We start from the raw sequence: 26,791 nt of genomic DNA, 5'->3' as shown, positions 1-26,791 counted from the left end.
AGAGGATAAAAAACCTTTCTTTCAAGTACTTAAGTTGACCAAATCTTAGTAAGACCTGAATCCAAATCATTGTATTAGAAAGAACTAAAAATCTCATAAATGTCAAAAATAATATCTACAAGTGAACGAACTTTTATTGAATTAGATATAAACTCAAATCTAAGACATAATTAAACATATCTTAAATACATTAATGTTGGATCATTAAACCCTAATTCTTATAAATTAGTGTTGGATTTGGCCTAATTTGGGATTATTGTTGAAGAGTGGGATGACGTGTAAAGGTGTAAAGGATGAGATGTTTGGTGGGAAGAGCTGTTGGAAATTGTAGGTGAACTCAAACTGAGGAAGCACCTATGATAGGCTGAGAATGCTCCACGGCATCTAATTCTGGATCACAAACAAATCTATCTATCTGTCTGTACGGACAACACCCCTTTTTCTTGGTGGTCGAGAACGACAACGCCACACTTTGTCACTACTGTCGTATGACGTGAGAGACACAAAACGACGTTAAACATGTTATTTTCTACTGCTAATCTCATTACACGTCTGCACCACACCACCTTCGATATTATCTTATGCGTATCAATTTTCATTTTGTAAATAATTTGTTAACGTTAAAAAAAATAGTGTCATGAAATATTAAATAGTTTGTGGGGTATATTCAATTTTATAAATAATTATAAAGTATTACATATGAATGGTATAATTAGAATCCACAACCCCAAAAGGCAAAATAATAAGTGAAGAAATTCAATAGATAAATGAAAAAAGAGATTCAATTAAAATAATGGACTGGATACGCCACAAACATTCTACATCACATCTACTGGGAAATTGAACTAATAATTATCGCACAAGATGGCATAAAGAATAAAGAATAAGAGAATACTGATTTTTCTTTCTCTTTTGTATTCTTATCCATCCTGCAAAGTAATGACAATAATTGGTTCAATTTGAATTTCAAAGTGCTAGTTAAAAGTGTATGTATAAAGAAGACTAACAATTCAAGACATCCCTTTTCACTACGAAACAAAGTTTTTACGACAACATTATCCATATGGTATAGTGATACTTATTAGATAAATTGAGGCTAAAATGATTGTGATTTTCCGTAAATTTTAATTAATAATTTGTTCAAATGAGTATTTTATATAGTATATTATACTAAGATTTTTCTCTGCTTTAATTTTTTCTTCTACCTCCATACTATTTTGAAAATGATTTCCTGTTGACAAATTTATCTGCTGGCCTTTTGACCCTTTAATTACTAAAGAAAAACGTTTACATTTTAAGAAAAGTAATTTTAGTAACTTCCTATTTTTTTACAAAAAAAATTAAACAAGTTTTTAAAAGAATTCAAATTTTAAAATGTTTTGGAAAACTCCTTTTAGAACACATTTTATATCATTTTGGAAAGCTTGTTTTAGAAAATCTCATTCAAAAAACTTGTTTGAGAAATTTTATTTTGAAAATCTTATTTTGAAATGCATTTTATGTGTTCCAAAAGGCTTTTCCAAAAATTGTAGAAATTTTATTTAGATTTTTTTTTTCTGGAAATTCTGTTCCAAGAATCCTGTTCTGGAAATTCCATCAAACTTATTTTAAAAATTTTCTAGAACAAGTAGTCCATAAGTCACGCTTTTAGGAAGAGTAGAATGGCCATTTTAAAAATCATGAGGGTGCACCTAGAAATTTTGGGGGTTCAAGAAGGAAAAGTCAAAGTCAAAATATATATTACACCTCCTGAAACACGAATCCGGATACTAAATTCCCACTACTGACCCAAATTCCCGAAGCCTATGTTTTCGTGATGGGTTTCAGTAAGAAACCGAACCTGTTTCAAGCAGGCTATACTGTGTTGTCTACGTAATATCTTTCGGCCTTTTCCTTACACCCCAACAATTTTCTTTACACCCCTCCATTTTGAAAATGATATTTTATTTATCATAAAAGCAACTTCTAGATTATCCATTCTCTCGATCTTTTGAATAAGTTTTCTAGAATTTCCAGAATTTAATTTTTAAAATCGGATTTCAATAATGAAAATTTTAGAATAAAAGTTCAGGACAAAAATTTTAGAGTCCACGAAATGCATTTTGAAACAAGCTTTTCAGACAAGATTTCTAGAATATACTTTCCAAAATGTAAATAATAATTTTCAAAATAATATTTCTAGAATGAATTTTCCAGAGTAAACCCTTTAAAATACAAAAAATGCGTTCTGGAAAGAGCTTTTTAGAATAAGTCTTTTTCTGCAATGTGTTCTCTAATTCTTCTTTTTCTTCCTCTACAACGATGGTAATTATGACAATGGTGTGTGGAGTAGCAGCCTTGCTGGTTTAACAAACTTCTTCACGTAAGGGAAAAAGAATGGTATGCAAGAATGAAAATTATAAAATCATGTTACTAAATAACAGATTTTTCAGTCTTCAGAAACATGCTTAGTTTTGAATCAAACTATATACTCAAAAGACAATAGTATGCAAGACCACTTAAAACTACCAAGATCATAACATGGAATACGACGCTACACGAAGTGATGATTGTGTCAATTTCCCAGAAAAGTTAGGCATATTATTATTGCTAGTTTGCATGTTTATCGATGCATGGGTCTTGTGCTACCTCGATTTTTCCATGGGAGTAGCAAAGAGAGAAGCTTTTTCCTTCACCATCACCTTCTTTACTACTTGCTTAAACACAGAATTGCTTACGCTTTTATCATTTAGTTTATTCCTTTTGAGTATCTTATTTCAGGAGTGTTATATTTCTCTCTTTATTACGCATTCAGAAAAGCGTACTAGTGAATGTTTTAGAATTTGGCTGTCATTGTAAAGTGTTTAATCACTGTGTTAGAATAACTTTTAAGCTGTAAAGGTAAAACAGCATCTGCTTTTTTCTTCATTACTGAAAATCCTTAAGTGGAATTGCTTCATAAACTGTAAGGCTCGCTGAAAGGTACTCCATCAATCGTTCGTTTTGGGTCAAAAGAAAAGGAATAAAACAAGAACGAAGGCTTAATTTGCACGCTTCCTAATCCTGAAGAATTAAAGCTGGTATTCATGCATTTGTCATATGATATCTTCTTCATTTCTCATTTCAGCTTGTTATCAACTTAACTTCTGTCTTAATTATAATAAAATCTCTGATTTTTTCCTATGTTTCTAACTTTCTTCAGGTTTCAGTTGCCTTGAAGCTCAAGCATTTTCCCGTGTAAAGATAAATAAAAGACCCAGTTTTGCAGTTGTACCAATCCAATCAAATATGTTGAATTTCTGTGGCTCTTATTCATTTATCCGGGTTTTGTTTTCCTTTGTCTCTTGGTTATTTGGAGGACTGAAAGGTGCAGAGGAAAAACCTACGACTGACAACAATGATCCTACGATTGACAACAATGATCCTCAGATCAAGCATGATGTTTTTGTTAGCTTCAGAGGCAAGGATGTCCATCGCGGCTTTCTTAGCCATTTGACTGAAGCTTTTCAAAGGAGAAACATAGATGCCTTTGTAGCTGATAACAATCTAGAGAAGGGAGAAGAAATATGGCCATCACTTGTTGAAGCAATTGAAGGATCATCCATTTCATTGGTCATATTCTCACAAAACTATGCTTCTTCTCGTTGGTGTTTAGAAGAACTCGTGACAATACTTGAATGTAGAGAGAAATATGGAACTTATGTTTTACCTGTTTTCTACTATGTAGAACCCACATATGTACGACATCAATCCGAGGTGCAACGCTGGAGACGTGCTTTGAATTTGGCTTCTTGTTTAGCGGGAATTAACTCATCAAAATTTTCGTAAGCTCTTTCTTCCCCATAAATGTCAAATATTTTACACTTGTTATGTAGTTTATGTGCATATTATCATATCTTGGTTTGTTAAATGGAAAAAGTGATGTAATTAATCATTGTGTTGAAAATTGTTTGCAGAAGAATGTTTATTATTCATTACTTTCTAATAAAATAATTGTAGCCAATGCAACTATGGCAGAATTCTGATGGGTAGACCATGCTTTGTTGCTAGTGCAAAGAGTTCAGTGCTTAAGTTACATGTATACATTAAAATATTTATAGATATATCTAACAAAAATCCCCTTTGTTTTTTAGTACTGACTATTAAAGAATCACCACAAAGAAATTTTCCGTCATGCATTTGAATCCCTCACGAAACTTCCAAACAATTATGTCAAAGACCTTGATTTTAACAGAGTGAAACTCTCTTTTGTGTGATATATAGGGGTGATGCTGAACTAGTTAAGGAAATTGTCAATGAAGTGCTCAAGAGATTGGTTAAACAGTCAATTAACACAAAAGGGCTCGTTGGAATTGATGAAAAAATTGCAGCTATAGAATCACTGATGACAGAGGAGCCAAAGCAAACCAGACTTATTGGAATTTGGGGTATGGGAGGTATTGGCAAGACAACTCTTGCAGAAGAAGTATTTAATAAACTACAATCTGAATATGAAGGTTCCTATTTTGCAGCCAGTGAAACAGATCGATCAAACAAACACGAGCTAATTTCCTTGAAGGAAAAAATGTTTTCTAAGCTATTAGGATATGATGTCAAAATCGATACACCAAATTCATTGCCCAAAGGTATTGTCAGGAGAATTGGTTGTATGAAGGTTCTTATTGTTCTTGATGGTGTGAATGAGTCCGAACAGCTGGAAAAACTGCTGGGAACTCTCGATAATTTTGGATCAGGTAGTAGAATAATTGTAACAACTAGAGATGAACAAGTGCTGAGGGCTAACAAAGCAGATAAGATATACCAGCTTAAAGAATTCAATTTTGACAAAGCCCTTGAACTTTTCCATTTGAATGCCTTTAAAACAAATGATCGTGTGCAGGAATACAAAGAGCTTTCTAAAAGGGTGGTTGATTATGCCCAAGGCATTCCATTGGTTGTGAAAGTTTTGGCTGGTCTTCTTCATGGAAAAAATAAGGAAGAATGGGAAAGTATGTTGGGAAAGCTTAAGAAAATGCCTCCTAAAAAAGTTTATAAAGTAATGAAACTGAGTTATGATAGTCTAGATCGCAAAGGGAAACAAATATTTCTTGATCTTGCATGTTTCTTTCTCAGAACTCATGTAGCTGTGAATGTGGATTATCTGAAGTCTTTATTGAAAGATGATGACAGTGATAATTCTGTGGCTTTTGAGTTGGGAAGGTTGAAAGACAAAGCTCTCATAACTATATCTGATGATAATACTGTATCTATACATGATAGTTTACAAGAAATGGCGTGGGAGATTGTTCGCCAAGAGTCTGTTGAGCACCCTGGAAATCGCAGTCGGTTGTGGGAACTAAATGACATTTGTGAAGCATTGAAAAATGACAAGGTTAAAACTAAACTAGATACTGTGTCTTTGGAACAGTTTTTGGTGAGAAATGTGGCTTTTGGTGATGTTTAACTTTTTTCTTTAACATTGGTGACAGGTTAAAGAGGCTATTAGAAGTATAAGAATTCACTTGCCAACAATTAAGGAGCAAAAGTTAGTGCCTCAAATTCTGGAAATTAATATGAGCAAACTGGAAGTTTTTGTATGTGGTCGCTATGATGAACTTACTCTTCTTAAAGGGCCACAATTTTTGGCAACTGAGCTAAGATTTCTTTCTTGGTATCAATACCCTCTGAAATCATTGCCAGAGAATTTTTCTGCAGAGAAACTTGTAATATTGAAGTTGAGAAATGGAAGAATGGAAAAACTTTGGGATGGAGTGAAGGTAGGTGCCTCACTGTTATTAGTTTGTGTTAATTTAGCTTGATGTGATGATATCTTAATTTTGTTTCATTACATTGCAGAATATGGTGAATTTAAAACAAGTTGACCTTAGTCGATCACAAAATTTAAAGAAGCTACCAGATCTATCAAAAGCCACAAATCTAGAAGTCCTTCTTCTTATGAGTTGTTCTTCGTTGACTAGTGTTCATCCATCTATTTACTCTCTGCCCAAACTTGTGAAATTGGACCTTCTTTGTTGCACATCTCTCACCACACTCGGTAGCAGCAATTTTAATCAACTGCTACACCTTGACATAAGCTTTTGCAGCAAGCTTCGAACTATTCCAAAGCTTCCCCTATCACTTGAAACTCTGAATGCCAGAGAATGCCAATCTTTGAAGACTATATTGTTTCCTTCACCGGCTGTCGAACAATTAAAGGAGAACAGGAAAGGCATTCTGTTCTGGAAATGCACGAACTTGGATAATCAGACTCTGGAGGCTATTGGGTTGAATGTTCGAATGAATGTGATGAATTATGCAAACCAGAACATATCCACACCATGTCACAATCATGTTGAACATTGTGATGATGACAATTGTGATTCTTATTCAGGTGTTTATGTGTATCCAGGAATTAGAGTTCCAAAGTGGTTGGAATATAAGACAAGAAAGGATTCTATAATTATTGATCTCTCTTCTGCTCCACCTTCCCTTCTCATTGGCTTTATTTTCTGCTTTGTTCTTGGTAAGTACAATAACACAGATGTTGATAGATTTGAAGTGATGATCACTATTGATGGCGAGGACGAAGGTAAAAATATCAGTGTTCCGATTTACATAGATTATGGCTATGAGAAAACTGAATCAGATCACGTGTGTGTGATGTATGAACAAAGATGTTCTACCTTCTTAAACAACAGAGCCAAAAACCAAACAAGGTTTAAAATCCAGGTTACAGTGGAAGAAGCACTCTCACACAAGTTTTTGAAAGGATTTGGCGTTAGCCTTATAAACCGCTCAACATATAAAAAATTCATTCAGGAAATGCAATTGCGAGAGTCACAGTATCAATTTCGTTAAACAAATGAAATTTGGCTGTGCTTCATGTTGATCCAGGTGTTCCTTCCTTTGATATCCCATGATTTTTTTTAATCTTATATGGGTTTGGTGTATCTTAGTGTATGAGAAATTTACAGTTAGCAATTTTAGTTTCTTATGTCTCATATGTAAGTTAAACAATCTAATAGTAGTAAGTATGAGGTATGAAGTTGAGTTCTTATTGTATATACAAAATATTTTATATGTAAAAGACATTTCAATTTGAAGGACCATGTTATTATATATATATATATATATATATATATATATATATATATATATATATATATATATATGTATATATATATATATATATATTTGGAGGAACAAGAATATTACCAGGTAGCAAGAGACAACTCAAACAAAAAAGAAGGGAACATGACGAACTGGTGTGTCCAAGATCTCTTAGGACAGTTCGGTTCATACTAAAACATATTCAATTAAAAAATAATCTACGTAGTGACTGCTATCGTACTAGTTTTATTTAATTAACAAAGCCGCTGCTCCTCCCATTTATCAATAATTGAAAAAAGCCTGGGGCCTCCATTACATTTATTCAGTGAATCCTTCTTCCAATCCAACACCATACCCAGTTTCTCTTTGTTTGACAAATTGTATTTGTATTTGTTTGTCTCTTGTTCATTTCTCTGTGTCCTTTTCTATTTCTCTCTGTTATTTCGAAAACTGAATGGTACAGAGAAAAATCCCATGTCAAACAACAACTCACCTCAAATAAACTATGATGTTTTTGTTAGCTTCAGGGGTGAAGATATCCGCGATGGGTTCCTTAGCCATTTGACTGAGGCTTTTGATGTGAAGAAAATAAATGCCTTCGTAGATGATAAGCTTGAGAAGGGGGAAGAACTATGGCCATCACTCGTCGAAGCAATTGAAGGATCGTCCATTTCTTTGATCATATTCTCACCAGACTATGCTTCTTCTCCTTGGTGTTTGAAAGAACTTGTGAGCATACTTGAATGCAAAGAGAAATATGAGCAAACTGTCATACCTGTTTTCTACCATGTAAAACCTACAGATGTACGACATCAATCATCTGATGGTTACAGAAAAGCATTCGCTGACCATGAGAGAAAACATAACAATGAGGTTCAACTCTGGAGAGATGTCTTCGAAAAGTCTGCTTATTTATCTGGACTTGAGTCATCAAAATTTCGGTTAGCTCTTTTTCCACATAGATGATCAATGTTATCTAGTTGTCATATAGTATATATGCATAGCATGGTAGCTAAACTGCAAAATGATGTAAGCTTTTGTATGTTTATCAGTTAATACTTTTGCATGACAAATAATTTGAGTCAATACCATTAGGCTAGAATTCTGATGAAACCAGTGCTTTGATCCATTGAATTTAGCAGTTAAGGAATCTCCACAGAGAAGGATGGAAGAAATATAAAGGAAATTTTCCATAATGCATGTTGAGAACATCTTTGCCCCAACAAATTTCCAAATGAGTTAATATTGATAGCATTGATTTTAACACATCGCCTGTATGTGGTGTTTTATAGAAATGATGCTGACCTGCTAAAAGCAATAGTGGATCTTGTGCTGAGGAGGTTGACGAAATCCCTGGTTAACTCAAAAGGGCTTGTTGGAATTGATAAAAGAATTGCAGATGTAGAATCATTGATACACAGAGAGTCAGAGAAAACCAGTCTAATTGGACTTTGGGGTATGGGTGGTATTGGCAAGACAACCCTTGCAGAAGAAGTATATAACAAACTACGGTCTAAATATGGAGGTTGTTATTTTTTGGCCAATGTAAGAGAACAGTTAAGCAGACACGGAAAAGATTGTTTGAGGAATGAAATTTTTTCTGCACTGTTGTTAGGAGATTTGAAAATTGACACGCCAAATTCACTGCCAGAAGATATTGTTAGGAGAATAAGTCAAATGAAGGTTCTCATTGTTCTTGATGATGTGAATGATTCAGATCGCATAGGAGAGCTGTTAGGAGGTCTTGACAATTTTGGATCAGGCAGTATCATAATTGTAACAACCAGAGATGAGCAAGTGCTTAAAGCTAATAAAGCTGATGAGATATACCATCTTAGAGAATTCACTTCAGATGAAGCTCTTGAACTTTTCAATCTGAATGCCTTCAACCAAAGTGTTCATCAAAGGAAGTAAAATAAACTCTCAAAAAGGATTGTTCACTATGCCAAAGGGCTTCCACTAATTCTAAAAGTTTTGGCTCATCGACTACATGGAAAGAATGAGGATGTATGGGAGAGTGAGCTAGACAAGCTTAAAAAAGTGCCTCCTACAAAAGTTTATGATGTTATAAAGCTGAGTTATGATGATTTAGATCGCAAAGAGAAACAGATTTTTCTTGATCTTGCATGTTTTTTTTGCATATCATCTGTGAAGATAACCACTGGCTATCTAAAATATTTACTGAAAGATGGTGAAAGAGATAATTCAATGGTTGTTTCACTAGAAAGACTTAAAGATAAAGCTCTTATAACATTTTCCAAAGATAATGTTGTAAGTATGTATGACAGTATAAAAGAAATGGCTTGGGAGATTGTTCGACAAGAGTCTCCTGAAGACCCTGGAAAACGCAGCCGGTTGTGGGATCCTGATGACATTTATGAAGCTTTGGAAAATGACAAGGTTAAAGCCTAAATAAATGTATAACATCTGAGTATTTTTTGTGAGGAATATGGTTTAAATGATGCTTAACTATTCTGCTATATTGGTGACAGGTTAGTGAGGCCACTAGAAGCATACAAATTGACTTGGAAACACTTAAGAAGCAGAAGTTAATGCCTCACATATTTTCTAAGATGAGCAAACTAAGATTCATGGAAATATATGGGGAAGATAAGTATAATTGCTACAGTCAACTTTTTTCTGAAGGCCTTCAATATTTGGCAACTGATTTCTTCGTTGGGAATTTTACCCTCTAAAATCCTTGCCAGACAAATTTTCTGGTGAAAAGCTTGTGACATTAAAATTGGGTGGAGTGGAAAAACTTTGGGATGGAGTGAAGGTAAATATGAGTCTCACTTACAATTCTTTGCTAATTCAAGCAATAAGAAATTGATCTAACTGTAGTGACATCGTCATTTTGTTTTGTTTTATTCAGAATCTGGTGAATTTAAAGGAACTTGATCTCAGAAACTCAAGGAACTTGAAACAGCTGCCAGATTTATCAAAAGCCTCAAATATTGAAGTACTGTGCCTCACGGGTTGTTTGAGTTTAACCAGTGTGCACCCATCTGTTTTCTCTTTGACTAAACATGAGATTTTGAACCTTGATGGGTGCAAGTCCCTTACTATACTCGCAACCCATCTCCATTTATGCAGGCTCAGGTATCTCAACCTTAATGATTGTTACAATCTTACGGAGTTCACACTGACATCAGATAATATGAAACAACTGAGTTTAGAATTCACGAGAATGAAAGCACTTCCCTCATCATTTGGGCATCAACGCAAGCTTGAATTTCGAAGTCTTTGTGCAAGTCGTATTGAGAGGCTACCTTCATCCTTCGCCAACCATACACAACTGCGATATCTAGACATAACCTTTTGCCCGAAGCTTCTAACAATACCAGAGCTTCCTCTTTCCCTGGAAACTCTATATGCTGGAGGCTGCAATTCATTGAAGACTGTATTCTTCCATTCAACGGCAGTGGAACAAATAAAGGAAAATAGAAGACTGGTTTCGTTCGTCAATAGCATGAAGTTGGATGAACCTTCTCTAGAGGCTATTGGGTTGAATGCACGAATCAACGTGATGAAATTTGCAAACCAACACCTATCTGCGCCAAAGCAAGATGATTTTCAAAATTACAACGATTATGAAAAGAATTTTTATTCTTATCAAGCCTTTTACGGGTACCCAGGAAGCAGAGTTCCAGAATGGTTGGAGTACAAGTCAGCAAAGTATTCTGTAATTATAGATCTCTCTTCTGCTCCACCTTCCCCCGTATATGGCTTCATTTGGTGCTTTGTACTCGTTGAAACCTTTATGATCTTGAATTTAACATCGTTATAAGTGATTGTGAGGGTAAAGGTATAACGGACAGAGTTAGAATGAAACTAAATCATGAGTATGGGTCTGTTATATCGCATAAAGTGGTTGTGATGTACGACCAAAGATGTTCCGACTTCCTAACATAGCCACCACAAGGTTTAAAATCATGGTTACAAGGCCGAGAAAAGATCTTTTAGTCCTTGTTCACTTGAATGGATTTAGGGGAGAGATTGAATGAATTTGAGAGGATTTGAAGATAAATTTTTTGTTATTTAATTGAGTCGATTTTGGAGATAAGTGAAAGTGGATTTGGAAGTAAATATTTTTAATCTGTCAATCAATCAAATTCTACATTAATTCTCACAAACTTTACTTCCAAATCCATTCTCACTTACCTCCAAAATCCACTCAAATAAACAACAATAAATTTATCTTAAATCATCTCAAATCTATTCAATCACTCTCTCCCAAATCCATTCAAGTAAACAAAGGCTTAGTCTACTGCCACCGGTGTTTGCATTACGTGGAATCGGGGTGAGCATAATAAGAACATGGACACATAGCAGTTTCATGCAACAAATCAAAGAGCAAGGTGATATGGAGAGGCTAGGCTGAATGAAGGGCACGTGTGTGGTGAGCTCTTTGACCTGATACCCTTCTACTCTCTGTAATTTCTGGACCCTTCATCTGAACCTTTTCTTCTTTTTCTAGGTGGCTGATACTGATTGCTGTCCTGGAAGTTCGCATCCATTATGATTGTTGCGTGCAGTTGCTCATCTTCCCCTACATGCATTGCCATATCTGCCCACTGATTTCCCTCTTTCTTTCTCTTACTTGAGTTGGATTCTTTCATTCCTCAAAAACCAGTTCAATGATTTGTCAATGCAAGTGGACCACACCACCTCCATCTAATTTAATCATTTTCTGTAATTTATAATAAAATTAGTGAGTAGTATTACTTGTACAACTTAATTCAATAAACTTCATGTTCAAAATCAACTGATATTTCTAAACAACTTTTTAGTGAGAGTGCCATGAAATCCTTCAATTTTGAGCCCCCAGATAAATCTCTGGCCAGTTTTCTGAAAAAGGAATTATCATACGTTTCCCCACAGCAAAAGAGTCCTACTTGGATAATGTCCCACATGAAATGAGAAAGAGAGATGTTGACATTTTCTGGTATAGGACCACTGGGGTGGAAATTTTGGTCAATCAACTCACAAAACTAATAGCATGCTGCATGCAACCTTTTGCTAGGAATTCAAGTGTTAGTCCAAGTCTCACGAATTCAAGTGTTAGTCCAAGTCTCACGAATTCAAGTGTTAGTCCAAGTCTCACGTTAGATAGAAATGAGAAAGTAAAACATTATATAAGGGTAAAAAATTCATTAATCCATTGTCTTAAGATTTTTGATAAAGAATGGTGTCAATCTCTTATCTTTTTCTCAATTCTACTCGATCAAGAACATTCCGATTCAACTTACAATTGTTCTAGGCACAATGAACATGTTCCACAATAACCATTCAACATAAATTAATTAATTTACTTCTTTTAACTTAGAAGGCATACAGAACACAAATCTGCTGAGAGATATGATCACAACTCAGAGCATAAGGGTTGAAATCAAAATCCAATCATATCACGACCCAAACATATATAATAATAATAATAATAATATTTAAAACATACAAATATCTTATAAAAATTCAAGCTATTTAATATTGAATGATGCATTGCTTAATAGATTGAGTATATTATCACTATGCAAATAAATGTCAAATAATACTAATGTATTTTAACTTGTGCAGACCAACCAATAAGTTTCACGGAGCAAATGTTTATAAAAATTAAGGTCATCAAAACCAATTTTAAGCTACTTTGATGAAAATATGAAACAGTTAGAATCGCTCTATAAAGATTGAGCAGATCACATCGATGGAGATAGGTCATCTTCTGATTCCAAGCGTTGAAAGCATTAACTATTCTGCAGGGTAAGGCCACTAATAACAGAGATTAAACAAAAATAAAATGAAATTCCCTGAGTTAATTTATAATCAATGATAAATTTAATAGTGCCCGTAAATGCATTCAGCCTCCTCCCCTTTATTTTTTCAATACCAATACGCTTATTCATATGTTTACAGTTTCTCTTCTGGCATGACATTGTATTCGCTCTATATTTGTTATTCTCTATTTTGACGAAGTAAACTCACGATTCAATAGAAGCTTTTTCATACTATTTATTTTTACAATCGTGATCTTGATAGCTGCTGTTTTCTTGTATTTAGTGTTTAAGTTCTGCCAGAAAGGTAGCTTAATGATAAATTAGCCCCAATGCCCAAGGCACCCGACAGGAAGGAAGGGGATTGAGTTGCCAAATTAGTGGTGTCTTTCTAAAAAAAAGTGCAAAGGAAACAAAATTTGATATGGTTATATGCACGATTAAAGTTCTTCCCTTGACTGCTTTCCATAGTAACCAAATTTGCTTTTGACTGAGGCATTATGAGGATCCCATTCCTACATTTTTGTCCTCTTTTGGGGACACCATGCACTGCACCATTGCCTCATCTCAGTTTTTCAAATTCATGATCTGGACCTTGACTTTTTAGAGTTTGTTTATGAAAGAAGATCAAAAGTACCAGCTAGCAACTTTTTCAAAACATTAATTAGTCACCCCATGGATAAAGGTAGACGTATCTTCAAACCGTTTGAAAATTTGGTGGCATTTATTTCATTCCCTAGAACTGCATTTTTTTTCTGGAATTAGTGTTTCCAAATAACATGAAAAAAGTCTTTTTTGAGACCAAGTCAAAGTTTCAAATTTTGCATGATGCCGTTAAATTCCATAAACTCTTATTCTCCCACCACAAAATTCCCAATAAGCTCATTGTCTAGTCACTGCCACTTTAAAGTGACAAATCAAACATTACAACCCTGGTTGAGGAAGGACTCAAAAGCATATGAATAACAAGGATTGAAGGTAACACCACTTTTCCCCAAGCATCAAAGCAAAAATTTAGACTAAAACATATGAAAATACATGAAGAAAAGATAAACAGACTGAGAGAGATGGATATATCACAGGCTTCCTCTCCCTACCTAGTAAGCATAAATAGTCTGGCCTTATCCTTGTCTCTCCGTTCCTTTAAAGCATTGAATTTTGGCCCTTTTGCTATCTACAACGTTCTTGTGTTGTTTATTACACGGTGTAATGCTGCTGGATTGTGTCAATGTCCAAACCTTTCAGCTTCACCACAGACTCAACATGTCCCTTTAGTGTGTGAAGCTCGCGAAGCCTAAAAAGGGTAGGTGAAAAAGAGAGAAATTTCATGTATTAATTCCATGGCAAGTAATGAGTCAATTGTGCTACGAAATGTGGTTGCTTACCTTGCAACTTCAGCTCTTCTCTTAGCCTGCTCCGCAATCTCAGACAGTTCTCTGTAACTGCTCTTCTCATTGAAGATGCTAGAAGTTTCCGGTGGTTGAAGTCCATGAAGGGTCCTCTGCGCAAGAGCCCATTGAGCTTCCCTCTCCTCCTTACCATAGTCTTTCTTGGTGGTGAAGGCAGTCTGTCACCAACAATTTGAAACAATTATCAAATCTGAAACCTATGCATACAAACTTCAAGTCAAAGAATAAGCAAAAGTGAAAAAAACCATAAAGTACCTTGTTCTCTAGGAGATTCAACCAAGCTTTGCCACTCAAGATGTATCGGATGGCGAACTTCATCAAGTCAAGGGGGACATAGAAGACAATGCTGTAGAGCCATATAACTCCTGCCCAACCCCACCCAACTCCTTTGATCCTTGCAAAGCCCCAGTTTGCATACACTGCTAGTAATGTAGCAATCTGCAAAACAATAAGCTCAAAACATCACTCCAACTTCTCTCATAATTCTTATAATGAAACAATTAACACTCTTAAGTTGATCACACAATTCATATCCTAATTTGATCACATTTCAGTTCCATAAATCCAATTCTAGCAGATATGATGTAAGATCATCGTCCTTACCAGCTGAGCAATAAAGAAAGCGCTCACTAGCAACAATCCAGGGCGTTCAATAAAGGACCAGCTGCGTGAACGGGTTACAAATATCAAAGCTTGGCTAACTATACTGACTTGTAGATACAAAGCAGCTGTCATTTCATCTGGACTATCATGAATATCTCTAACTCCAAATTTATCCTTCAGTGACAATGAAGGGAGGGATAGTGTCAGACATTTGAGCCAAAACAAGAACATTGAACTGCAATAAGGAAGCATGAAATGTAAATATTTCTTACAGGGAAGAAAGTAGTCTCTTTCATTGCCCAGAAGAATATAACAGTCATCAGCGCCAAGTAACCTCCAAGCACAACCCCAGTAGCAAATATTTCTTTCAGTTTCCAGCTATCAGGTAGTGGAGATGGTTTAACCCTGTCCTTTGAAATTGTCATGATTGTTCCTAATAGTTTGACAATACTGTTTTAGATCACGGTTCTCACTTATCATAAAAGAAGATATCAAGTATATTTCAGATAAATAAGAATTTTACCATCATTCAGGATAGCAATAATCAAAACCATAAAAGGGGAGAAGTCAAATTTCCAGATCAGTGCAATGAACATGAAGCCAAACTGCATTGAGAAACGGAAAATCCAAACTGATCAATACCAATTCTTTGACGTAATGAATTACATATTTAATCACAGTAACACTCTCTACTTACCACTATACGGATTGTGATAGATACTGCATATATCTGAAATTAAAAGATAACCGGGAGTTAGTTTTCAATACCGTAACTGGAAAAAAGATTAGCCTAACAGGAAAGAAGTAACAGACCGTATAGTTCTTCATTCTTTGGAAAATAGCTCTGCTAGTTAAGACTGCACTTATAATAACACTCAATCCAGGTTCAGTCAAGACAATGTCAGAAGCACTTCTTGCAGCATCAGTGGCATCGGCAACAGCAATTCCAATATCAGCCTTCTTCAGTGCAGGAGCATCATTGACACCATCGCCGGTCATTCCACAGATGTGCTTCCTCTCTTGCAACTTCTTCACGATTTCATATTTGTGCTCTGAAGTACAGAAAACAGAATATAATAAGATATGATGATCTATCTATTACACAATTCTAATGAACATGAGCAGAGGCAGAAGGGAATAATAAGAAGATTATAGTGAGTTGATACAAGAATACAAACCTGGAAAAACACCAGCAAATCCATCTGCCTTCTCAATCAGCTCTTCTACAGGGAGTGCGGCAATACTTGCATCCTTGTCTTGTCCAAGCAATGAAGCAGATGGATACATATTTGTTCCCATTCCAAGTCTCCGTCCTGTTTCCTTAGCTATGGCAAGTTGATCACCTAAGGGGCAGAACAAAATTCATGATTTAAAATAAGGATGTGTGATAACAAATGTATTTTATTGCCAATATAATTTTCCTGCAGATAATGGAATGGTGGAGATTAGTTACCAGTAATCATCTTAACATTTACGCCAAGGTTAAGAGCTCGGCGAATGGTTTCAGCACTGTCATGTCTTGGGGGATCAAACAGTGACAACAAACCAACAAACTGCCATGGAGCACCAGAACTTTCTTTTGTTCTCTCAGGAACTTCCTGTACAAGTATCAGTGAGTAACATTGTCAAGGCTTATTTTGGTGAAGGGAAATGAAGATATGCAAATATAAAATTTAAACATGAAGACTAGCTAGCAATAAAAACCTGTCTAGCAACAGCAAGTGAACGAAGCCCTCTTTCTGCAAACTTGTCAATGATAGCATGGACCTTCTTCTTAGCATCTTCCCTGAGGTTACACAGGGACATAATCTGTTCACCAAAATAAATACATTAGCACCAATGGAGTAACTATAAGTCTCACAACTTATGAACAAACTGATGGAGGTTACCTGCTCAGGAGCACCTTTGCTTGACCTGTGCCAATTTCCATCCGCATCAAAGTAAGTCAAAGCAGTTCTCTTGTCAACAGGATTGAATGGTAGAAAGTGCACCTCAGTTATGCCAGCCCTTGCCTGCACAAGATATACATATATATGTTCACATAATTCATACCAGAATATTTCTATAATGAACTCAATGACAGTAAATAATGAAATTGAACAGATATTTAGAATGCATCTGTTTAAGATATTATCCAAAAACAAAATGCTAATGAAATGGTTTCTGAAACTTTTTGGCATGTTTGGCTAAGCTTTTACCTCTTTAGGATCAGCCAGCATTCCAACAATGGCAGCATCTATGGCATCCTGGTTTTCAGTCCTGGCAGCCCTGGCAGCAAGAAGGATGACATGATCCTTGTCGACACCCTTGGCAAACACCTCAACTAAGTTCTTGTCAACAGTGAGTTTGTTGAGGGTGAGTGTTCCTGTTTTATCACTGCAAAGGACATCCATGCCTGCCATTTCTTCAATGGCAGTCATTCTCTTGGTGATGGCACCTTGCTGAGAGAGCTTGTGAGAACCAATGGCCATTGTCACCGACAACACAGTAGGCATAGCAATGGGGATACCTCCAATCAAGAGAACCAACAGGTTGTCAATTCCATCCCTGTACTTGCGGTGCTGAATTGGGTACATCACTATGATCTCAGCCAGCATACCAACAGCAATGGAACAGATGCAGAAGTTCCCAATTGCAGTAAGAACCTTTTGGAAATGTCCAACTTGGTTGGTGCTATCCACCAAGTGTGCTGCCTTTCCAAAGAATGTGTGCACACCAGTGGCAATCACAACGGCTTCAATCTCTCCTTGTTTACAAGTTGATCCAGAGAATACTTCTTGCCCTGGATGCTTAGTAACTGGAAGTGACTCCCCAGTCAGTGCTGCTTGATCAACCATAAGAGGATCACCCTCAAGAAGACGAGCATCAGCAGGAATAATGTCACCTAGCTTGATGCTAATTATGTCTCCCGGGACAAGAATTGCAGCTTCTTGCTCACTCCATTTACCATCTCTAAGAACCTGCAAAGGCATCAACATTTCTGTGAGACACGAAAACATCCACAACTCGAAAATGCAGAGAACAGACACAAATTTCAATTGTATATTACCTTTGTTTTAGGAGCAAGACCAGCCATAAGAGCAGCAGCAGCATTTCCAGCATTGTTTTCTTCAATGAAACTGATTGTGGAGTTGATCAGCAACAAACACACAATACCCACAAAATCTTGCCAATCTGGAGGCTTCCCTTCACCATTAGCAAGAGCAATTGCCATAATAGCTGCAGCCTCCATGACCCATGAAAGTGGATTCCACATGAACCCAAGAAATTTCAGAAACTTGCTTTCCTGTGTATCATTACATTTACAACTATTATCAATCAGATATTAGACTTAATCACTGTATCTAAACATATTAGAGATAAAGAAAGAACCTTCTTTTCTTCTAGTTTGTTGGGTCCAAATATTTGAAGCCTGTTCTCTCCTTCCGTGGAGGACAAACCTTCCCTGCTACATTTCAATTGCTCAAACACTTCCTCAATCGGAATACGTTCCTATAAACACATTAAGACAGTGTTGTTAGAACAAAATGAACTCCTTAATTAACATATTAATATGTAACCAAGATTTTTCATCCAAAGTTTTTTTTATCAATCAATTCAACTTTTCCTTCATTTCCTTTCTTCGATTAGGGAGTATTCTTGCACGTAACTTAGATCTTCTGTACACATTTACATCTTATGGTAAATAGTAAATATTGTTGTTCATTTTATCATGAATCAATCGGATTCATATTTCCTTTCAATCTTTTTATGTTTCCAAAACTTGGTAACGTCACACATGCATACAAGTACAATCATACAGAGAAAACCATAATAATTAGACATGGATGACGGTGGTAGCGTGAGACAGTTGGATTTCTCCACAATATTTTGATAAAAGAAAACTTGAATTTGAAATAACATATACACATTATCTCTACACTACAAAGACAAACAAAATTATTGTACTTTGTTCGAAATCTATCTTGTACAGTCTGAGTTGAATTGAATATATTAGTGGTTAAAATAAATTAAATTTCTTGTTTTCAATTTTAACGCATGGAAATATATCCAGAAAAAATGAAATTTTAATTTTGTATATAGTTTTATAGGATAATGGAGTTTTGTTAGTTTTTTATATACTATAATCTTATTTTAACTTTTAAAAGAATTATCTTCAAAATCACTTTTTTATCTACTGTTTATCCAATTATAGTCAAATCATGCCAAATGCTGCACATGCTTCAACAGAGACACAACACTGTGAATATGAACCAGCTTCCTTTGACCATAAACTCAAAATTCTAATCCTAATCTTTGAAAAAAATTATAAATAAAACCCCACTTCATAACAACTTGCTCAGCCAAATAATAATAAAAAGCCTAATGAACCAAAAGTCTGAGATGTTACTTAAAAAACCCCAATAATAAAAAAATATTAAAAACAAGTACTATAGAAAGCAACTTTTAAGTATTTAATGAAAATAACATGTTTTATACCAAGCATAACTTTAACATGAAACTGTCCAATTAAATAATATAAGTGAGAAATTTTGAACAGTTGAAAAATTAAGTAAACTGAAAGAATCAGACAGTAACTATTCAGTGTCTTTAATATTTAATCAATGTTTTAAGACATAATTATTTCAGAAAAAAAAAAATATATTATGGGAAAGTATTAAGTGTCAGAGTGGACAGTACAGCTATCTGTCCATGTGATTGGCTCCTGAAAACAGCTTTCCCTTCTTGCACAAGTTGGGGTCCGTTTGGTCTCTATTTAATTAAAAATCACTTTTTCTTTCTTTATTCTATTATTATAGTAATAGACAACTAACAAGTTGAAACTCCATAACGAGGGCAAAATGGTCAACTCACAACCCAACTCATTCATGAATCCAAACAAAGCATGGACCCCCCACTGTCACAACCGTTGAATGTGAGACTTACTATGAAAACGGTTAATCCCAAGGGTCATGATCCACACAATATTTTTAAAAGGCCAAAGTACCACGGAAAAAGTACTTTAAATTCCTTCCCACCAAACAAGGCACAGACAGAGAGAGACACACATGATAGACGGGGCGATAATATAAATAACAAAACAATCAAAAAACCATACTTTTTATTTTCGAAACCATATTAAATTGATAGAAATTATTCATTTTAGTGGATTATACAATTTTTTTTAAAGACCCTTTTAAATTTTTTAGCTTTAAAATAATTTTAATAAATAAAGAAAGTGAGAATATATATATATATATATATATATCAATCCTCTTTGTACACTAATATGAACACACATGAATTCATTTTCAATAGACGTGTTGAAGTCTATGTCTTATCTGTATCTCACATGTTTGGATCCGCAATTAAGGTATGACCAGGGAGAATTAACATTTTGGTCTACCACAAACAAAGGAAATTTTCAACAAGGAAAGAAAAAACAAAATGAATATGTAACCCTCCCTCTTTTTCATGCATGTTTACTTTTGACAAAAAAATAGATAAATACTACATGATTGTAATTAAGTGCTATAGTTTTCCTTCAAAGTAACGGTTCAAAGTATTCAAAAACTCTCTCCTTGAATGTTACCTTCCCCAGAAATCCCCTCTGCTGACTTTTAATTTTCCCCCCTTGATTTTCTCAGCAATATATGGTGAAAAAATATAACTTTTTTTTTTCTGATCACTGTCACTCAGACCAGTTATAAAGAAAAATGGACCCAAAGGTGAAAAGGATAAGTAGATTGTAAAGGTTTTATGTACAAATTCACCCATAGACAGATTTTAAAAAAAGTAAATAATTAGATTATATTTTCAGAATTCTAATATACAAAATAAAGAGAGAAATACGTATTGTTCGGAAAGTAAAAATGGCTTTTTTAACTCTCCCATCTGAAATCCAAACATGCATGTTGTGATTCCATTCAAGAAATGAAAGCTAAATAACTACAAGTTTTTTTTTTCTGACATGGAAGCATTAGACTTTGAAACCGACCAAAATCAAACATCCTTCTTTCATTATTTCATTCTTTCATTCATTCATGATGCCACACGCCACCCACCAAAGCAAACACAGAAAAGAAACAGTCTTTCTCTGATATTCTTTGATTGAACCCTCTAAACAGCAATTAATGAGAGAGAAAAACTGAGAGAAAAGCAAAGAAGTTGAAGGGGTGTGTGCATATATACCAGATCAACAGTTTCATTCCTGATCTCTTCGAGAGTGATGCTTCCTTTGTCCCCAGCCATGATGAGCCAAGAGAGAAAAGGCTGAAGGCCTTACAAGAAGATGCACTGCAAACCAGAAACAGGTTGAAAAAACCAGAAAGGGATGAAAAAGATTAAAGGGTGACTGCCCCAAGAAAGTGAATGAATGAAGGGATGCAAGACTCACACACCTCTTTATATATTCTCTTTCACAACATGAATGAGCCTCAAATCTCAATTAAGACTGCAAACAAATACAACCTCTCCACACTCTCTCTCTCTCTCTCTCTCCTCTTCCCGTTGCCTTGTCGGTTCTTACTGCTGATGTTGCTGATTATGATGTTTTTTAGTTGAAAATTTGGAAATGCTGCTACTTTATTATTAAATTATGGTAGTTAAAAAATAAATAATGATGACATTTAATTTAACTTAAAATATTCAATACAATAAAATAAATTGTAAAGAGCAATTGCGCATGTTACCCAATTTGGGGGTCCCAACTATCTGTACTAGCCATGTTGAGGTGGCCTGCATCATGTTAGACCTCAGTATCATATACTTTACTTGCCACATATGTTACAATTTTTTTTTTATTTTTTTTTGTTATAATTTTTGTTTTATGAGAGAAGAAAATAAAAGATGGAAAAAAAAAGTGAGATAAGATTATTGTTGATATGATTGGAAGAGATGCAGAAATTAGAGACTGCTACATGGTTGAAAATCCTTGCAGTTTTATCATGTCAGTCACCTTTTTCTTTCACATTTAAATGCTTCTCGAAAGCTGAATCTAAAATAGCATAAGATTATTTTTTTTTTCTAGTCTTTATGAAAATATTAACATTCTTTCTCAATTTTACCATTTCGGGGTCTTTAGCTTTAATTTAAATTTTAATGTATGAAAAAGTAGTGATAATTGATAGTAACATTGTGTCACAATAAATTTATTTTCATAAATTTAAAAACATCTTTTCAATAGTTTTTAGAAAGTCAAAAAACATAACATTATAACAAATACGATGTCAAAAAAATATGTGTTTTCTTCTCTTCAATACTAAAGAATAAAAACTATATATATAATTTCATAAACATAAAAAACATCCTTGTATTTGTACTCTTTACATTTTATATGTATTTGTGAATAAACGTGCTTGCCTGTTAGTATTGAGTATAACATTTTCTTTCTTCCTTTTTCTCGCTTCAAAAAAATCTTTATAACTCGTAATTTTATATGTATTTATAACTTTTTTTAATCAACAACTTTAAATTGTTCTTATATTATTGTTGCTAAATAGAAAAATTATTAAAGTCGAACAATGAAACCTGAAATTCGAGAAAAACATAAAAGTTATATAGTTATTTAATTTTAAAACTTTGTAATGATTATGTAAAAATTGATATATATATTTTTATTATTCTTAATATAAACTTTATACTTTCCCTTTCATTAATCTAGGTAAATGAAACACTTTGGATTCTCCAGAAACTGACTTACTAGGGAAACACGATCCTCGAAGACTGCATCAAACATATGGAAATCTGGCACATGTAATTTACTTATGGAAACCATAAATTTTAAGATATTGAATACTGACAAATATAATTAGCAGAAAATAAATTCTTTTTATTTCTTTATGGGCATAAATTTACCTTAATTAACTATATTAGAGACTAATTTCACTTTTGTGATATAGTTATTGCTCACCAACTTTCATAGACTAGACAAATTCTTCACTATATAAAACATTACGACAACTCATTCTCTCATGTTACTTTTTGCTTCATACTAACATGGGGAAAATAGTTTTATAAAATATTTTCATTGTGTCACAAATACACACGTTAAATTAGTTTTAAAAAATCAATAAGATGATTTTGAAAAAATTCACTAGCCGAGCTAAATATTATAATTTTATTATTTTAGTATTTTAGTTTTTTAATATTTTAACATTATTTTAAGGCAATAATTAACAAAAACAGTAAGAGTGTATAATATATAATAGGAGAAGTGAGAGATTGACTTTTAATGTGGGACCCACAATAATGAAAGTCGTCTAAGGCGCAAATTGAAGTGATGCAGTGTTTTTTAATGAACAATAATGCAGGGCGTGGGCCCATCTTATTTTCTGTCACTCTATATTATTAAAATAATTCTAATTCTTTCTCTAATAAAAATTCTTTAACAATTTCTTAATGAAAGTGAAAGAAAAATAATAAACTTTAGTGGTGAAAACTAACTGGCTTACTTATTGGGTTCAGGTTAAGTTTCTCTTTTTTTTCAAATAAAAGTACGACTGGCAAAACTTTCAAAAGAAAATTATGTTGGGATATTTTCAATTCAAAGTTTGATCTAATTAGTTCATCAATTATAATATTTTAGTATAGTTCAATTATAATATTCTAGTATAGTTGAAAAAGTTATCTTGTAACTAGTTTTCATTAAAAAGATTTAGAATTGTTTGTGCGAATAATAACATCTCACTCGATTAAACATTATTTCTAATTTTATGTGATTGATGGTATGTGTAAGGATTGAAAAATTTAAAAAATGGGAGAAGACAAGTGTATATATACATAGGATTGGACTGTTCAATTTTCAGAGTCATATACAAATGAAAGTTTCAAAAAATTTGTCTCATTCTCTGTATGCACAATCTCTCTCTCCAACCTTCTTATCTCTCTTTTTCTCCTCCTTCTCTCTAGATTTCTTCCATCTCATTTTATCTGTTCAAGAGTCAAACCGTGCTTAAGCAATTCAGGAGTCAAGGGCTTTCTCTTTCACCAATCAAATTAGAGTTTATAGTTAATAAGTTTCGTCCTCTTTCATTCTTGTGAAAATTCTGAAACTTTTGAGTACATGCAGGCCATGATTTGGGTTGCACGTGTTCATCAGCTTCCTCTTCCTATTTTTGATCTTATTCTTGGTCTTTTGGTTGATCTCTCTCATCAATCGGTGAGCTATAGGTGGTTCTAAGATTTTCTGGTGTTGTGAGCAAAATTTTGTAGTTATTGAGCTCTTGGTCCGATTAAGATGTAAGTGAAGCTAGTTAATTTAATAGATTTGTTTATGATGCATGAAAATACTATTTGATGGTTCTGCATGTATGTGAAATTGAATGATTGTGTGTTCGGCATTATTGGAATGTACTATGTTCATGTTGAATGTCTTTCTGCATAATTTATGGTTTATGGCCGAGTGTATTGTGAGGAATGTTTAGATGTTCTTAGAGAAGTGTATAGGTTTGTATAATACAAGTTTGGAGGATTAGAAGTTGGGAAGAATGAAGGAAATTGGTAAAGATTGGTGTTGATCATAATTCTGCAAACATTCTGCAAAATTATGTAGTTTTGTTGAAGGCTCCTTGTTGATCGTTTGACCTTACTCTTGTGTTCGGTCTTAACTGGGTTATGCTTTTGTAGAGCTTCAGTTAATGACCGATGGTCCTTATGTTAGTATTCGATTGAATATAGTGTTCGGGTATGTTTTGGCATTGCTTCTAGTATAGCGTTCGGTCTGGTATTTGTGTTAGGTCTCGTACTTGTATCTCGGTTTTAACTGTGTTCGGCCTCTTGTGGTCCTTACCTGTTAATGATTGTTCGGTTATATTTTTAGTGATCGGTCTTATAGTAGTATCCGATATCAGCAATAGTGTTCGGCCTAAGCCAATAGTGTTAGGTCTAAGCCAATAGCGTTCGGCCTAAGCCCTAAGTGTTCGGCCTCAGCCGATAGTGTTTGGCCTAAGCCGATAGTGTTCGGTTTAAGCCAATAGTGTTCGGCCTAAGCTATAAGTGTTCGTTTAACTTTAGTATTCGGTTGCTCTAGTGTTTGGCCCTAAAATCGTGTTCGGCTCATGCTTGAGTCTTACTCTTTAAATGACCGTTCGGTCATGTTCACATATTGGGAGTGTTCTCCCGCTGGTCTTGTTCATAGGTTATGTTGATCTTTTCCGTGCGGTCGTGCTCAAGGATGGTGGTTGTTTTACTGTTCGGTTTGATTTTACTTAAATGTGTTATGGATGAGGAAGTATGTTGGTATTGAAGTATGGTATGATATTTCTAACATGAAAGAGAATTCCAAGGAGGAATGTCTTAGTGGTGGTTTCAATGTGGTTAAAGTATGAATATAGGAAGCTCAGTTTTGGCGTTCATCCTGACATTCTAATGGTCATCGATTATCAAGTAGAGAATGGTGAGGCATGTCGTGAGAATAGTAGGAGGCCCTAGCTTGGGCGGTATGTTTACCTTGACCTAAGGTGAGGGATAATGGGCTAACCTCGTGTGGCAGCTGAGGGTGTTTCCAGTTACTTCACCCACGAGTGCACGAACGGTCATAGCTACATATTCATACTGATTCGGACGGTTTGGTCAAGTGGTCGGTTCAGATATGTTTATATGTTTTATATATGTGTATGAGTATTTTAACTGTTTGTTTGAATTGTATGCTTTCATGAATATTAAATTACATTAGCTTACCCTTCTTTCTGTCTTGTCATGTTGTTCATTCGGTATTCTCCTTTGCAATGATCATCCGGTGGATGTGAGCAGAGGTAGAAGACGTTTCTGTGGAGCAAGCGCTGGAAGGAGAGGATCTATCCGTTTAGTATAATATCGTTCGGTCTTATACATGGTTTGAGTTAGCATATGATCTTTGTATAAAGGTTTTAATTTTTATGGGTATTTTAGGATAATTGTAAGCTAATTTTATTTCCAGTAACTGTTCTACAATATTATTATGTAATAACTCTTTTATATAGTTATAAGTTATATTTTTAGGATGTTACAGTATGCATTGTTTTGAATGAACTAATGTAATAATGTAGTAAAAAATATCAAAACTAGCAGACCAACTTGACATCACAGTTGCTCGTTTTTATCTATTTTTATGTAAATTTCTATGTATTTGATGAGAAAAACAAAAGACTGGTGCGTCATCCAGGGCCAATCTAGTTCGGTCCAGTTTAGGCTAGTTTATATTAAGTCAGGTCTAAACGAGGCAGGTTGGCCCGATTTACCACTCCTATATAAAAATAGGTAATATTTGTCTTCTGAAGAAATGGACTTTGATATTAACTCAACCTCACAAACCAGCTTGTAAGTTGAGGTTTGCACACATATATATACTCTAAATTGATCCTATCTTAGTCAATGTAGAACTTTCAACACACCACCCCGCTCACGCTCGCTAGGATAGGCTTTAACCCATAACTTTGATATTATCTTAAGAAGTGAACTTTAAGTCTAACTCAACCTTAGCAAACCTCATTTTACAAGTCGAGGGGGTTAAGTTAGGTTCAAAGTTCATTTCTTAACATGATATCAAAGTCATTGTTAGAGCTATTTCTAGTGAGATTTGATGTTTATTAGGTATATTATTCCACTTCTTCACACGAGATGTATATACCTCAACGTGAAGAAGGTGTATTGAAAGTCTCACATGAAAAATGTGTATTGAAACTACATTAACTAAAGACAAAGCTAATTTAAAATATATAAGTGGGTTTAAGCATCATCTTATAAAACAATTTAGCAGAGTTGACTTAGACTCAAATTAAAGTTAATTTTAATTTTCTTTTAAGATGTTTTATTATAAATTAAAGTTAATCTTAATTTAAGTTATTAGAATTTTAATGGTGCATTAATTATAATAAGAATGAAAGCATTTTTAAACAAATACACTCAATTCAATAAAAAATATATTATTCAAACTAAAAAAACAATAAATATTGATTTAAATAAACATTTAACTTTATTTTC

At 34.3% G+C, this 26,791-nt stretch overlaps 2 protein-coding genes and 1 pseudogene across 5 annotated transcripts; 2 read left to right on the top strand and 1 right to left on the bottom strand.

Annotated features, from left to right (window-relative positions):
• Positions 1 to 2,831: 2,831 nt before the first annotated feature.
• LOC124823115 (disease resistance protein Roq1-like) lies at positions 2,832 to 7,729 on the top strand. 3 transcript variants are annotated; one of them, XM_088105817.1, is made up of 6 exons: positions 2,832 to 3,059; positions 3,182 to 3,803; positions 4,243 to 5,350; positions 5,448 to 5,735; positions 5,815 to 6,481; positions 7,590 to 7,711. In XM_088105817.1, the coding sequence occupies exons 2-6, from the start codon at positions 3,268 to 3,270 to the stop codon at positions 7,631 to 7,633; spliced, it is 2,643 nt and encodes an 880-aa protein (XP_087961943.1). In that variant the 5' UTR covers positions 2,832 to 3,059; positions 3,182 to 3,267; the 3' UTR covers positions 7,634 to 7,711. The 3 variants fall into 3 exon arrangements, with proteins under 3 accessions (XP_087961943.1, XP_087961942.1, XP_047151210.1); XM_088105816.1 differs by having other exon boundaries at positions 5,815 to 6,852; positions 7,596 to 7,695; XM_047295254.2 differs by having other exon boundaries at positions 2,833 to 3,059; positions 5,815 to 6,852; positions 7,590 to 7,729.
• On the top strand, positions 7,177 to 12,067 carry LOC124823116 (disease resistance protein RPV1-like; annotated as a pseudogene). The gene is made up of 5 exons (XR_015784041.1): positions 7,177 to 8,009; positions 8,361 to 9,468; positions 9,561 to 9,847; positions 9,944 to 11,470; positions 11,549 to 12,067. The product of XR_015784041.1 is annotated as a disease resistance protein RPV1-like (transcript).
• A 1,601-nt stretch (positions 12,068 to 13,668) lies between these two features.
• Positions 13,669 to 21,214, bottom strand: LOC124823118 (plasma membrane ATPase 4-like). The gene is made up of 16 exons (XM_088105815.1): positions 21,023 to 21,214; positions 18,224 to 18,343; positions 17,901 to 18,137; positions 17,050 to 17,811; positions 16,741 to 16,863; positions 16,556 to 16,660; positions 16,305 to 16,449; positions 16,030 to 16,194; positions 15,665 to 15,903; positions 15,549 to 15,581; positions 15,375 to 15,456; positions 15,124 to 15,284; positions 14,852 to 15,025; positions 14,504 to 14,686; positions 14,225 to 14,406; positions 13,669 to 14,133 (listed from the first exon to the last, which is right to left on the bottom strand). Exons 1-16 carry the CDS (start codon positions 21,080 to 21,082, stop codon positions 14,037 to 14,039), a joined length of 2,868 nt encoding a protein of 955 aa, XP_087961941.1. The 5' UTR covers positions 21,083 to 21,214; the 3' UTR covers positions 13,669 to 14,036.
• Between the last annotated feature and the right edge of the window lie 5,577 nt (positions 21,215 to 26,791).

Source organism: Vigna umbellata, chromosome 2 (genome assembly GCF_029865625.1).
Source record: "Vigna umbellata cultivar VRB3 chromosome 2, Vumbellata_1.0, whole genome shotgun sequence".
NCBI classification, from domain to species: Eukaryota; Viridiplantae; Streptophyta; class Magnoliopsida; order Fabales; family Fabaceae; genus Vigna; species Vigna umbellata.
This window is presented reverse-complemented; position numbering and strand designations above follow the sequence as displayed.

Coding starts and splice junctions, on each gene's coding strand:
- LOC124823118 (XM_088105815.1), bottom strand. CDS start 21,082: ATGGCTGGGGACAAAGGAAGCATCACTCTCGAAGAGATCAGGAATGAA. Junction 15,457..15,548: donor CTATCACAATCCGTATAGTG/GTAAGTAGAGAG, acceptor TTCTCAATGCAG/TTTGGCTTCATGTTCATTGC. Junction 15,285..15,374: donor TATTGCTATCCTGAATGATG/GTAAAATTCTTA, acceptor TCAAACTATTAG/GAACAATCATGACAATTTCA.
- LOC124823115 (XM_047295254.2), top strand. CDS start 3,268: ATGTTGAATTTCTGTGGCTCTTATTCATTTATCCGGGTTTTGTTTTCC. Junction 5,351..5,447: donor AAGCATTGAAAAATGACAAG/GTTAAAACTAAA, acceptor CATTGGTGACAG/GTTAAAGAGGCTATTAGAAG. Junction 5,736..5,814: donor AACTTTGGGATGGAGTGAAG/GTAGGTGCCTCA, acceptor ATTACATTGCAG/AATATGGTGAATTTAAAACA.